Source organism: Propithecus coquereli, unplaced genomic scaffold, assembly GCF_000956105.1.
Source record: "Propithecus coquereli isolate 6110/MARCELLA unplaced genomic scaffold, Pcoq_1.0 Scaffold181, whole genome shotgun sequence".
Lineage (NCBI taxonomy): Eukaryota > Metazoa > Chordata > Mammalia > Primates > Indriidae > Propithecus > Propithecus coquereli.
In genome coordinates this window covers 1,854,033-1,868,804 of record NW_012142857.1, presented here as the reverse complement: position 1 = coordinate 1,868,804, position 14,772 = coordinate 1,854,033, and the positions used below count along the sequence as shown (strand labels likewise).

General features: G+C 46.2%; 1 protein-coding gene across 1 annotated transcript in view; it reads right to left on the bottom strand.

Annotated features, from left to right (window-relative positions):
- Nucleotides 1–6,499: 6,499 nt before the first annotated feature.
- The window catches only part of SLC14A2 (solute carrier family 14 (urea transporter), member 2), a 45,772-nt gene continuing 37,499 nt past the window's right edge, over nt 6,500–14,772 (bottom strand). Inside the window, exons 16-19 of the mRNA XM_012642654.1 lie at nt 13,455–13,602; nt 12,674–12,808; nt 9,524–9,573; nt 6,500–6,912 (exon numbers count right to left, since the gene is read on the bottom strand). Of these exons, the coding sequence (XP_012498108.1) occupies nt 6,712–6,912; nt 9,524–9,573; nt 12,674–12,808; nt 13,455–13,602 (534 nt within the window). The 3' untranslated portion in view covers nt 6,500–6,711. The remainder of the gene's footprint in view (nt 6,913–9,523; nt 9,574–12,673; nt 12,809–13,454; nt 13,603–14,772) is intronic.

Sequence of the window (14,772 nt, the reverse complement as noted above, 5' to 3'; positions counted from 1 at the left end):
GTGTCAGTAAAGTCCTTAGCAGAGAAGCCAGCGCAGAATTGGCAGTCAACCAGTGATAGTTGTTCTCCATCTCATGTCCCTTAACCCCTGCCTGGAATGTCCTCACAGTCAACGTGATCGTGTTCTCCAAACATCGCTAATTGTTTGACTCAGGTAGATAATGTACCTGCCTCCTCTGCACCTGGCTCAGCTCCAAGGCTTGGGAGTGTCCCGTGCGGGGCCCAGCTTAGTTGAGGGCTTGGCTTTTGCTTGGGAAAGGAACACAGTGTCCCCAGATCGTCAGAGTGACATCTTCAGGGGTATTTTGGTTTCTGTAGCTTCTAAAACGTCTTTGAGAAGCCAGTAACTTTCATAGTTCATTTTCTAAATCATAAGTTTAACTAGTTCAAAATACATTTTAAAGTACAATTGTTGAGGGTTTCTGGATGCTGGTAACATTCTGTTTCTTGACCTAAGTGCTGGTTACATAGGTGTGTTCATTGATGGGAAATTCATTGATTAAGTGGTACACATATGATTTGTCTACTTTTCTGGATAAATGTTGTACTTTAATACAACGAAAAAACAAAAAAGCTTGTCCCGGGCTGTCTGAGCCCAGAGCACACCCTACTCGGATGATTGCTGTGTTGTAGGCATGCGGCAATGGAGTGACTGCCAGCTCAGCTCACCTTGGATCAGTCTAAAGGGACTGTGGAGAGGCCAACTGAAAGGCCACCTCTGAAGGTCAGGGAGGCCACACCAGCCTCTTTAAAGCCAGATCAGAAATATTAGAGATGAGGTATACACAAAATACCATGGAAGTGTTGAGGAAGGAAACTTAACTTTGTCTGCTGATCGCAGAAATACTCACAAAAGATGCTAGTGACATTTGAATTGGGTATTGAAGGTTGAATAGGAGTGTTTCTGGTGGCAAATAGAAGAAAGGGATGACAAAAACAGCATGCACAAAGAATAAAATTAAGCAATCTTGGGTCTGGGGCTCAGAAAGTAATCGAATGTGGAAGGGCTTAGTGAGTGTGAGTGTGCGTGTGTGGGGAGGGGGCTGGGGGGGCTGGCGAGAAGTGAGGCTACAGAGGTGAAACAGCTGGGTCAGGAGGCCTCATCTGTCAAGCTCAGGAGTTGGGCTTCATCCTTCAAGCAGGTGGCAGCTCTGAAGGGTGCTAAGCAGGAGGGTCTCCCACCACCTCCACCACTCAAGTACCTGTTACAGTAACTGTCTTCGCAGAATGAATGATCACAATGCTCACGACAGCACAATCGATTAGGGAACAAAGTTTAAATTATGCCTCTTTGAAAATAACTAGCGTAGCCTAGGGAAAGAAGGCCGAGCGAGGGGAAGGTGTGGGATCTGAGCTGAGCTGAGGCCCCTCGTCTCCCCGCTGTGCTCCTTCGCACGCCGTGGGTGCTGTGAATGGCGCTGGAGGCCAAATTCAAGGTCAAGAGTGAACAGCATGGAGGCGATGGAAAGGTTTCTGAGCATATGGATGAAAGACAGCCGTGACTCAACTTAGATTTGTTAACAATAAAAATGTTGAAATCGTTTTTGTAATTCAAGGTTTCTGGTTTTCCAGCCATGCAAATCATTGCCTGATGGTAGAGTAATCGCTGGGAGCTGGTCAAGGAGTTTTGCCTCTACTATCTCATTTCATCGCTGAAGGAAATACAATAACATGTTGGTTTTAATTCCTTGTTAGGGTGAGAAACTTGGGCTCAGAGTCAGATTAGACAAATCCCTCACGGCTTCACAATCAGTGAGTGTTTTTCTTAGCAGCTGTGCAATCCAACGTCCTTTTGAGAATCAGTGAGGTGGGGGACAGGCCTGAGACTGGGAGGCTGGGAGCCTAGAACAGAACACCTGCGAAGCAAAAGAACGTGGAGAGCACCTCGCGTGGCTTTTGGAGGTGCTTTGGCGCCCTCCGGTGGCAATTTGAAGGTGTCATGCGCCAAGGAGCACTCAGTGTGCCTGAGTTCAGAGATCACATAGGAGGCTGCTACCCAGGATGTGTTAACGTGCAAAAGGGCACAGAAGTGGGCAGGGGAAGGGAAGGAGGTACAGAAAGAGCCGTCCTGGTCCTAGGTACCCATCAGTCTCTGTCTCCCATCTCTCTATGAACAACTGGGCTCTCTCTCTTAATTCAGGGAAGAGCATCAAACTTTGATGTACACAGGAATCACCGGGGAGCTTGAGGTTGCAGAGTCTGGGCCCCAGCCCTGGAGTTTCTGATTATTAGGTCTGAAGGGCCCCCAGGATTTGCATTTTTAAACCACACTCAAATGATTATGACTCAGGTCGTTCTTGGACCACATTTTCAAAAATTAAAATGAGCAAAATGAAACAGCAACAATACACTGTTTAAGGTTTAGCTTTTAAAAAGTTGATACTTCAGCAACAAACTAAAAACGTGGCTCCTCCATCCAGTTGCTAAAAGAAGCCCAGAGGAATTCACAAATTACGGTCTTATTTACGTTCTGGCCTGGTTAAAGATAATAGACACACAAACACACAACCCCAACTATCCTGCTGCCCTAATTCTCAAAGATCAAGTTAAAACAATCCAGTAGCATTCAAATCAGCAAGTTTATCAGTAAGTTGCAAAAGAGTGCATCCAACACTTGGGCTCTTTGAAAGTGTGCTCCAAAGATGTTAATAGGTGGCCACACGCAGAAAAAAAGTCTTCTCTGATAAAGTAAGGATGAGAGAGTCATTAATAGCACACTGGCATTGAAGTCTTTGAGAAGACTATGGTAAAGAAAGGTGTTTAACTTTATTTAGCTTTACATACCTGGATTTTGTTCGATCATGTGACTTTTTTCTTTTTGATAGATATTTATTAAAATCCATGGGTGACTAGTTTTGGAAATACTACCTCTCTCTGTGGAAGCCCATCCAGCACCCTTTCTTCCCCAGATAACAGTCCAAGAACCAGGAGTCAGGCAGCAAGGATATCCTGTGCTCAGAAACGTGTTTAGTCCCCAGAGTATGTTGAGTCCAAGTAATTATAAGACGAGGTCCCTGACCTCAGAATTCCCCACCTTATTGAGCAAATGAGACCCACTCAGATGACAAGCCATACCAAACAATATAAAGTGTTAAATTGTATGGCCAATATTACATTTTATGTTAAAATTATGGTTTTCATAAAGAATATAGAAGCTAATAAGACATTTGCATAGGAGGTAAATTGATGTTTTTTGGGGGAGAAAGGCATAAACCATTTATATGTTCCTCAAGTTATGCCAAACCGTATTTCAACTCGTTGTCATCTCCCTACCTACCTCGCTCAGTTCTTCAGATGACCAGGAGAATCGGCCTTCTCAAGTCACCTAGGATGCCTGTAAAAATGCAGGTTTCTGGCACCCCCTCCTCTACTGAATCTCAATTTCTGAGGGCAGGGTCCCCAAAATCTGCATTTTGAACAAACATTACCTTGCTAATACACACCTTCTGGAATCAATTCTATGCTTACAGAGATGCTAAGGCAGGGAGTCCATCTGTCAGTAAATATTTATCAAGATTTTTACCCCGTGCAGGGCCTGCAGATGGGGGCAGCCAGAGATGCACGGTCTGGACCCTCACGGAGTTTATAGTGTGGTGGCGAAGGTAGTTTACTGAACAAGTCATGGTGTGATGCTGTCTTAGTTCATTTTTGCATTGCTACAAAGGAATCCCCGAGGCTGGGTAATTTAAAAAGAAAAGAGGTCCTCGGAGACCCACAGCCTCAGCATCACTTGAGAACTTGTCAGAAATGCAAATTCTCAGGCCCTGCCTCCGATCTACTGAATCAAACTCTGGGAATGGGGCCCAGTGGTCTGTGTTATGTAAGATCTCTAGGTGATTCTGATACATGCTGGAGCTGAACTACTAACCTACCATCTACCTGCCTTACCTGAGACCATTACATGGTTTGAAGGTCCAAACCGTAGAGGCTCTGTAAGGTAGGGATGGTTGCAAAAGGCTCTTTGCAGAGGCTTGAAGTTATTGCCCACAAAGCAATGAAATGCTTAGGGTTAGATGGCGTGCACCATTCTAAAAAGTTCTTTCCCTGAACACTGTGTAAGTTTTGGAGGCAAGTCAGCTGGCCTGCCCGAGATTGTGTGTGTCTGCTATAAGTATGTTGTTGTGTGTGAAATAGATTTCAAATTCCAACCAGTATGAGTGAATGGACTCTGTAGAGGGAAAGAGAGTGGGCATGGGAGGGTGTTTCAATTACTCAATTCACTATTTCTTGGGGCTATTATATGCCACCAATGGGCTAGTTCTATGAAGGAAAGAGACAAACAACAAAAACAACTGTGTATGTGTGTGTGCATGTATGTGTGTGTATATACACATATGTAGCACACACTCTGCCCCCTCCCGCTCATAATTTAAATTTCTTTCTGGCAGTTGAGTTAATTGCATGCCTTAGTCCCTGACATATCTTCACTGGTCCATGTAAGGCCTCTCTCTGGGATGTATGAAAGTATGCATGCCCTTTTATTTTCATATCCCACTCTCTTTTCCCTCTCACATTCAAATGTACCTTTTTTGTTTGTACGTGTGCTTGCAAAACGTATATTGTTTTCTGTGTGCATGCCCAGATCTGTAGAGTCTGCTGATTTCTGTGGTGTAAATATTCCCACCATGGCCGATCCGAAGCTATCAATATGGTGTCACCAAGTGGAGTTGGGAGAGATGCACTCACGTGCACAGTTGGCTCACAGGAGCCGGTGGAGCTGGCTCCAGCCCTCCGTTGTTGGTGCCTGATTGAAGTTCTGGACTACACTGGCCACTCTGGTATCCTGTCTATGTTGTATGTTTTCATAGGTTGAATTTTTTTACCCCATCTCTTTCCAGCTTGCTTGGTATCCTGGGCCAGCTTGGCTTGCTTTATAGGCAAGGATATTGAAATACTTAGAACAGCTGAAGGGTTTTATTAGTGGTCAATAACCAGAACAGCATGCACGTGGAGGGTTTCCTGCTCTTAATAAAACCAGATTATAACACTTTGGTGGAAAATGCATGAAAACTGGTACTTTAATAGTTCTATGTCATCACTTGGAGGTTCTGGGGCAGCTGAGTGAGCTGTGAGCATAAACAGCCTCCTGGTGAAATTCCTGGATGCCTAATCCTCAGAGGGCAGTAATTCCATGGTCATTAAAATACAGCCTGAGGCCTTCTTGACCTCAAGGTGTGATCACAAACTCAGAGGTAGCCTCTGGAGTGTGACTTGTTCCCCTTCCCTACATGAGGATTTGTTTCCATGGAGAAGGGCTCCATTTTCCTGCGGAAGTCTTAATGGGCTAGACATGATCTGGAAGAGAAATATGCAGCCCAGTGCTCTTGGGCTGGGAAAAGATGGCCGGGATCTCAGGGTTGACAGTAGAGAAAGGATAAATGTAGAAACCAGCTTTTTTAAAGGATGGATTTAGTGAAATGTAATTCTTTCCTTAAAGCCGAGTTTATAGAGGGCCTGTCCCCTCCTTCTCCCCTCCCCATTCCCCTCTAAGGTCCTCACCCCCTTGTGCTACACTGGAAGCCTTTGTGTGTGGGGGAGGGGGAGGTCCCACTGTGGTCCTATAAGAGGTTCATTCCCCTCCTTTGAAGAAGGGGGAAGCCTGTGTCATGTGGAGTCCCACAAAGGCATTTTGTGGTCTGGGAGGTCAATGCTATGACCAGAGCCACCAAATAACAAGATTCACTGGCCATTCGAGAGTGGCTTGATTTATAATTTGGGGGCTAAAAGGCTATCCCCTAAAAACTGAAATGGGTTATGACAAATCTGTGCTTCAACTCAAACAGAACTCAAAGTTAGAACGGAAGTTCTAGTTAGACCATAGAACAGAAGTTCTATGGTCATTGCCATATAATTTTCTCCCTAAACACATCAAACCCTCTTCTGATAATTTTTAATCCATCTTCATCTCTTTTCAGACATACGATTGACCCTGGGAAACCCCCATGTGAGCAATGTGTGAGCCTGTGGGTGAGCCCAATTTTAAGAAAACCCTGATACCAACTTGCAGACTTCATTTAATGAGAGTATGATCATGAGTATTGCAAAAGGAAACACATTTGTTTACAATATGATTTGAGTGTTAATAAAGATCAATTTTCACCTTACGACATTCCCAGAAATATTTCTGTTATGTAAAGGAAGGCACATTGGCACTTCTAGTGAATTTAGATTCCTAACCCCAAGTCTGGAAAGCATCAGCCCATGACCTAAGAATAAACCTCCACAGAACGTTAACAGTTTCCTGCCTCTTCTCTGGTAACACTTCCATTTTTTACTTAACTCAAAGTAATTGCTTGTTGGTCATGCTGATTTCATCAGATTATAGGAGAGAGAGAACAATCAACACTTCAGAGGTGGAGAGGACTCTTGAGTCCCTCCCTGTCATGAAACTGATTAAGACAGCAAGGCGGAAAGCAGAGAAGAACTTGCCCGAGATGGTAGAAGCTCATTTGTAGCACAGCTGGGGTGAAACCCACCCTCTTGCCTTCCAGGCTAATCAACTATGAGTATAGGGTCTAAACTAACCATATTTTGGAAAAGTATTGAGCATCTCAGAACAGAGAGCTTCCTGAATGGTGACTATACACACATTTCCCAGTGCTTGAGGGGAGAGTCACAGAACAGACAAAAGGGAAGGTTAAGGCCACTGTTTGGGACCCTGGACGACCTGCTGAAGGCTGGATTTACAGGGGTGTGTTTTGGAAAGGGCGACTTAGGAGACATCGTAGGCCTGGTACTTTGTTATGGTCGATGCCCTTCTGTTTGTCTCCTGGGACAGGTAGTAGATGCGGTTGGCCTCCGGGTAGGTGACTTTGCTGAGCGGTAGCTTATAGATGGCGGGGTTGTTGGTCGTCAGGAGCAGGAAGGTGAGTGCCGAGAGGCAGAAGGGCCAGGTGCAGGTTGGTAATCCAAACTGGGGGAGGGGAACACAAGAGAAGCCTTGGTTACATCAGATGCTCATGCTTGTTTAATCAGCCCTTATCAGTCACCTACTGCCCTGGGTGGAGGAGGGGATGCTTTGTGGACATTGATGAAGATGCTTAATTGATGACCAATATAAATAAAATCATGCCAGGGTCTCAGTCTGTGTTCTAACAGGTGAGTGCACACTTTTCAAAATGCAGCCATTGGAACCCTAATCAGAGTTAATATGCCTTATGTAGAAGTCATCAAGACATAATAACATGCCTTTTGTAGAAGGCATGTTTTGTCTTGAGGTGTCTGGCGAGGCTGTACTTCTAACTCTAGGAACTATGACCATCCCATGCCTTCTCTCCTCAGGCCCTGTTGGAGGAGTGTCTTTGGCAGCCATTTTGTAGCTCAAGACCATTTTCTCTTTGGTCAAAGCTGATTGGACTAGAGATCAGACCTGACTCAAACACAGCTTCCCACAGGCAGGTGACCTGGGCCAATAGAATCCCTCTTTAGAGAATTGGAACTAAGAGGCACAGAGACTGTGTCTATAGGGCTTTTGAACTGAAAGGACGCGAGAACCAGCTAGTGATAGGTGGCCATTTGGGGGCTGTGTGCAGCAGAGGAAGCCCATCACTGAGAGACACAGGGAAAGCGAACAGATGTCTATAGAGAGACAAAGGTGTGATGTCATCATCCCAGGAAGCTGGAGCTGGAGCCTAGTTGCCTCTCTTGTCAAGGGCTCTCCCATCCCCAGCTCCATTTTTTATGGTGTTGACCTGTTTTTTATTCCTTGAGATGCTCTGAGGCATTTTAATACTTCTCTCCGTTCTCCATTTGAGATAGCTTGAGTGGATAGTTGGCTTACAATGAATTCAGTTATGAGGCAGATAAAATTATGCCCCCTCTTCTCAAAACATCATTTTATCATAAGCAGTAAAAATCTCATGTGAAACTATGGGAGTGACAATGCCAGTCATGTATGTGTCCAGAGATGGCACTGTTGGATGGGTCTTGGGGGAAGAACAACGACAGCCTGGTGCCAGAACTGAGGCTGTAAGGGGTGTCCACGAGTGAAGAATTCCACTCAACAAGCCTTTCCAAAGCCCTGCTAAGGATGGCGCAAGGTGTGTGGGAAGCACCCCTGGGAGTCCCACAGTGAGAAGAATGTGGGTCTGGAGTTCCACAGACCCAGATCCTAATCTCAGCTCTGACCACTTGTTATGGTCATTTAATATTTCTGAGATTTGTTTCCTCAATAGTAAAATAGTGATGATAATACCTACTCGGAGTTGGTACCTAGTGCATGCTAAGCATTCAATAAATGGTCCTCAATACATGGTCATTATCGTCAAACAGATGGTGGCATTGTTGAAGACACAGAGCTGGCACCTTGGCCCAGGAAGGCACATGACATAGTTTATTGGCTGAACAATTGGGTGAACGAATGGGTGCAGGAAGAGAGGGTTAATCCTGGAGCAGACAGGAGCCTCAGAGGCCGTACTGCATGTTCTTGTCACCTTTCAGTATTTCTGACAGTCCGCTATTCAGCCCAGCTCTATTATGCCCTGTCAGTGAGGCTCACTACCTTAGGGTTGCCTTCATCCAGTATTACTTGAGCACCTACTATGCGCTGGGCACTGTAACAGATGCTAGAGATAAAGATAAGAATTACAGGGCCCCTGTTCTGAGGGAGAACATGGGCTGAAAATGGAAGAGACCAATGTGTACCAGACTTGTCACAAAATATTATGACGAGTGCTTAGCCGAGCTGTGCATCAATGCAAGGGGGCCCAGGAGAGGGACTTGGTCCACAGGGGGAGACAGGATAGTACCAGGGAAGGATAATTATACTGCTTAGAAAATATCCTCCTATGTCAAGTCTGAACGATCCATTTTCACTAGAGATGAGGGAGCGATTTAGACGGGCGTGGGTAGATCGCCTACCTCATCCCCACGTGAGATGCATCCTTGTACCCTTATCTAAGAGGGGGAGGCATTGACTACAAGCTGAGCCCTGAGCACTCTGCACTGAGCCTGGGGCTGGCCCCATGGCTCCCCCTGGGCTCGCAGGTCACGGTTTGCTTGGGCCCAGACGAGGCAGGGGTTCTCGGACTGCTGCTCATGCCTGTATGTCACCAGCTCTAGCTTCTCTGACTCAGCTGGGGCTTGACACCCCCCTTCTCCCTGAAGCCTTTGCTGGTGATGCCGAAGCCCCCAACAAATGTCCTATTTGCTATGGGACAAACAGAGATATACACTGGCTCACTAGCTAGTGGGGCATACACACAAATTAAATAACGAAGATTTAAAAATAGTTTCAGAGGATGATACGATAGAAAGGAGTTTGAATTACAAGATCATGCTCTTCAAACTGTCCTTCTATAAGAAGCTCCTGGCCCACCGACAAGGGGATTTGATCGACCAAGAGTCGACGTTTAAGCTTTTGAGACCTATTTTGTCTAGCAGGTGCGGAGATGAGTGGTGTGATTGAAAACAAGAGAGATGAACTTGGGAAGGGTTCCTGGAGGAGGGTTTTGAGCAAGGTTTGGGAAATCAAGAGGACACCAGGAAGGGTGTTGTGGGCTTGTTGTCAGCCCACATTGACTCACCACAGATAACACGTTAGCCAGGGCAGCACCCAGGTAGGCCGCAAACAGTGCTGGAAAAAGAACCAACGAGAAATAGACCAGTAACTATTTAACAGTGCCTCAAGCTTAGTCTACATATTCTCTCCCCACACATTTTATGCCACCAATGCTATCTCTTAGATTAAAAAAAAAAAAATTGAGTTGTATTTCCATTTCTTGGCAGCTTTAAAAATGTTAAATTCCATGCAAATGCCAGCCCAGTGAAGACAGCAGATGAACTTTGTTAAAAAGGGCCAGGATTTAGCTGTTATGGTCCTCTTGGGTCTCACCACCTTGCACTGCAGTAAAGGAACATTTAACAGCATAAACCATAAATGAAAATTTTACTATACGGCAAAGGCAAGTGTATCCCCAGAACTCCCTACTGGAATATTTCATCACAGGTTATTAACATAATATGGGTTTCTAGGGAGGAGCAGCATTCTGTAAGCTTCAGGAAGACCAAACATGCCCACTGGCTTGTCTTCTAGGCTCTGTGGAGGGCACGGCCAGGCTGGCAGCTGGGAAGAGCCACGTGCCAGCAATGGGGGAGAAGCTGTTAAAATGGGCTAGCATAATTGGCCTTTGCTTCTGAACCCATCTCGATTGTCCCCAGGATATTAACAACAGCTAACCTTTGTGAGAGAATCCCTGTGTGCCCAGCTAGTGGCAATACAGACCATATCCTCCTGCCTTCCCACACTGTAAGCTCTGTTACTGTCTTCATTTCACAAAGGAGAAAACTGAGGCTCAGAGAGGTTAAATGACTGTTTGGCCTGTCTTTCAGTTGGAGAAGTCCCTACTGTTTTAGAGGTGGTGATTCAAGGTGGAAGAGTAGGCGAGATTAAAGAAGGAGTTGTATGAAGCGGGGTATGGGGGCATCAGCAGGTTTCACGAGTCACACCAGACAGCTTATTTCTCTGATCCTGACAACACTGTGAGTTGAGCATGGTTAGTATCAGGCACTGGGAGGTCAGGTGACTTGCCCAGGATTTCATGGCTAACAAGGGGCAGAGCCCTGGGCATCTGGCTCCAGGAGTGTGCTCTTAGGCAGCTTCTCAGATCTGAGGTTGGAGAAGAGGGGCAGATGGGGGTGGGTGCAAACCAAGCACCACCAAGGCCCCAGAACGCAGGGGAGCTACAAGGCTGGAGTGGCCTTTGGGCTCAGACTGTGAACAGTGGAAGACATGAACTCTACCCACCTTCCCTGGGACGCACAACCAAAGGATTTGTTCTCACTGTCCCCTTCCCCACTGTTATTTTATCAGCTTTGGTCTGTGACTAGCAGGAAAACCATCTGAAAACCTTGTGTGCTTGTATGTGATCATAGGGCCTGTGGTGTGGGGAGAGGGGAGGGAGGACAGAAGGACAGGAAGGAGACTGTCTCTAGTTGGAGGGGGAACCGTCTGTCCCAGGGGACGTGCAGGGCATGCAGTAGGGGGAGGGGTCTTCCAGACGGGATGCCTGGCCACTTTGCCTGTCTTGACCATCACTGGCCATGTGATGACAGAAAAAGGGCCATCTATTCTGGGCCTGGAGTTTGTCACCTGTGGAGAAAGCGCTGACGTCAGGAAAGAACGTGGTACCCTACAAAGAGCGCAGACTTTCACAGTCAGACAGACCTGACTTTGAGCAATTTATTTAGTTTCCTTTAGCCTCAGTTCTCCATCTGTGAAATGGGGGTAGTAATAGCATCCACACACTTTACAGGGGTGTAGTGAGGATTAAATGAGATGACCTGTACCAAGATTCATAACCATGGAGACATTGATGATTTTGGACAGGGTAATTCTTAGTGGTGGGGTCTGTCCTGTGCATGGTAGATGTTCAACAGCACACCTGGCCTCCACCCACTAGATGCCAGTAGCACTCTCCCCTCTTCCCCCTGGGTATGACACACAGAAATGTCATCAGACACTGCCAAATATCCCCAGGAAAGGGGGAAATCCCTTCTGGTTGAGAACCACCAGGGTAACGTCTGACGTAAGTTGGGCATTTAAAACATCTTTGTTATAGAATGCAAATATTCCTTAGTGAATCAGCAGAATTTGGAGCTGGCTGCCAGGGATACCCTGCGATGTCATTTCCCAGCTGGTATCCCAGATGTCTTTGGCCTCTGAGACTCTGGACAGAGTTGCAGTTCCAGGCCCTCGATACAGCCACCCCTGCCCACCCTCAGCCTCCCTGCATGACCCTGCGTGGAGTTCGTGGGCCACTGAGAGAGCTTGGAGCAGGCACAGCCTTGACCTTGAATGCTTTAAAAATCTTCAGGACTCTTGGACTTCTCATTTATAGTGCTCAGACTTTTTTTTTTTTTAAAAGTAGGATTAAGGCCAAAACCAATTTAACAATATAAATGATTACTGATTTTTATCTGTGAAAGTTTAGAATTTTTGTCATTGGATCTTTTTATGGAAGGAAGTAACTAGGCATGGGTCTAGTTTCAGGTCATGGAAAAAATGCTGGCCCATTAAAAAATCAAAGTTAATTTAAATTAAAATATTCACCATGACGTTTATCCACACACCAGGAAAGTCACATTGATAGGAGACAACCCATAAACAACCCAACCACCAGCACCTGACACTGTGTATTCAGTGAAATAGTTTTTTTTTTTTTTTTTGAGATGGAGTCTCACTCTGTTCCCTGGGCTAGTGTGCCGTGGTGTCAGCCTAGCTCACAGCAACCTCAAACTCCTGGGCTCAAGCAATCCTCCTGCCTCAGCCTCCCAAGTAGCTGGGACTACAGGCATTGTCACCATGCCCTGCTAATTTTTTCTATATATTTTTAGTTTTCCAACTAATTTCTTTCTAATTTTAGTAGAGACGGGGGTCTCACTCTTGCTCAGGCTGGTCTTGAACTCCTGACCTTGAGCCATCCTCCCGCCTCGGCCTCCCAGAGTGCTAGGATTACAGGCATGAGCCACCACGCCCAGCCAGTGAAATAGTTTTTGATGTATTAATTATTAAATAACCATTGAAAACAGTTTTAAACAAAAACTATTTTATAACAGAAACAATTCCTCCCATTTCTCTTTGTGAGAGCAGCAGAATTTTCACAGGGTCATGTTCTTTGCGGGGAGAGATGCAGGCATGGGTGAAGTCGGAAGGGCATTTCGACGGCAATACGTACCGCAGGTGATGGCGAGAAGGTGTGTCTGCCAGGTGATGACGTAGAACATGCCTCCTATGGCTATGCACGCGAGCGTGCTGTTGAAGCCACACAGGCCGAAGTAGATGCTGTCAAAGGGCGTCGCGATAGTTAGCGCTGCAGGAGAAGGCAGGTGTCAGTGTTGAGTCTGGGGGTCTTGCAGGGCTCACCTGCCCACCCTGAAACCTACCACAGTCTCAAAGCCCAGAAGCAGCTATCCTCTTAAGCATTTATATAACAAGGGCTTCTGATTTTATTCACCAAAAAACATCTAAAGGAAACAAATGGCCACAGAGCCCTGTGAAGATTAGCAGTTGAGCTGGTATGGGTTGAAGAGACTTTTTGAGTGAGGACTCTAAAGTTTCATTCAAACAGTCCAGAGAATATCCTTCTCCAGCCAAGAAGGAAAACCTCTCCTCCTTCATTGATACTTTAATGTTCTCTAACAGAGAACAAATCTTTCTCCATTGTCATTGGAGATGACTTAAAATATACATATGCCTGGAAGAAACCTCTCCCAAACTTTAAGTTTATACTAAAATGTAAATGACTAATACCAAAGCCTTTCATGAGGACAGCTTTTGCTCAGGGGAGCATGAGGGAACCAGTACCAAAAGTGGAGAAAAAGGGTACAACAGAAGGAAGAAAAGTTTACAGGAATTAGTAGGTGGAGCGTTGAAGACACATGTCACCATTTTCTTTGGAGCTAGCCACAGCCACTAACATCCTTACAGCCCATTAATGGGGAAGTGATGACACAGACCTGCTAACATCCCCATGGTGGATCCAATTGCTGCATGCAAGCAAATAAGAGGTGAAGATATGAACAGAGCTATGAGGAAAATGCCTCCGGTCCAGGGGTTATCGCAGCCGTATACTTGGCCGATTCCAACAGGGATGGCTCTCAAAAGCTGTAGGTACAACAGGATCACATGCTTATCATGGAGGCAAAAGAGACAACTTGAACTGTGGCTGCAAAAGATTCAACACCAAACTTGCTACACTAACGTTTTGCAATAGGTTTCCAAGATATTTCTACTCAAATAGGTTAACTCTAAAAAGAACAAAGTTATCTTAATTTAAATTATATTATCTTCATCTTGAATTCTTAGAACACTAACAGGTTAGGATGTTGAGTTTCCTTTATTTAGAAGCATGAGTGTGAGGCATTTATCCCCCAGGGAAAAGAAATGAAAAACTTTTCAAATTAGGTTGTTATTCATTAGAAAGGTAATATATGTCTGATCAAAGTTGGGGTTTAGAAACCCTCTCGTAATTTTTTTTAAAGCTGAAAAGATGATAAGAAGGCTAAATATTAGATTAAAAATGATCCTTTCTATTCCCAAGAATGGCATGTCTGAGTCGCGATGGCATTAGTCCTGCGGTCTGGGTGAGCGGTTGGACTAGTATCTGAAGAAGGGCCCAGAGAAGACAGCATCCCCGGCATCTGCTTTTTTGATGGACGCACCCACGGGGCCCCCTGCTGGACTTCACCCTCCATGTGTCACAGGGGCTGCTGGGGCCTGTGTGTGAATGAAAAGGCATTTGAGGAAGTCTGATGACTCGTGGGCACTTGCTCAGGTGCCCTGGCGTTTGGGAAAAGGATCCTAGAAACGCAGGCTTCCCCAGCAACAGGGACTGGGTCCTGCGTCTCGGAGGGTTTGGCCAAAGGCTCTTAAACGAGGAAGGTGCTTAAGGGAGGAGGCTCCGGGTCACATGCATGTGCTGGCTGGGGCTGCCTCGCCCCGTGGGCAGGGAGCTGAGGAGAGGCGGAGTTCTGGGGAGTTCGTGCACATGTTACCCAGGGCAGTGCTCTCTCAGCCCCCGGGGGGTGTCAGGGGAAGGAGGTCCTGAAGCTCAGAGCCCTCACGCCACAGTGACAGCAAACAGAGACAGGAGGGGGCCCAGCGGGCCCTTTGCGCTCAGTCTCCTGTTACCCACAACAGAGAACAGAACGAGGGCTCTGGCCTTGCCCTGCAGGGAAAAGGGGACAGGAAGGGTGTGACAGAGTGCCAGCAGCCAGTCACACCACCTCCAGGGGGGGTCCTCTTCGGTGTCACAAGAGCAGAGGAACCATGGGG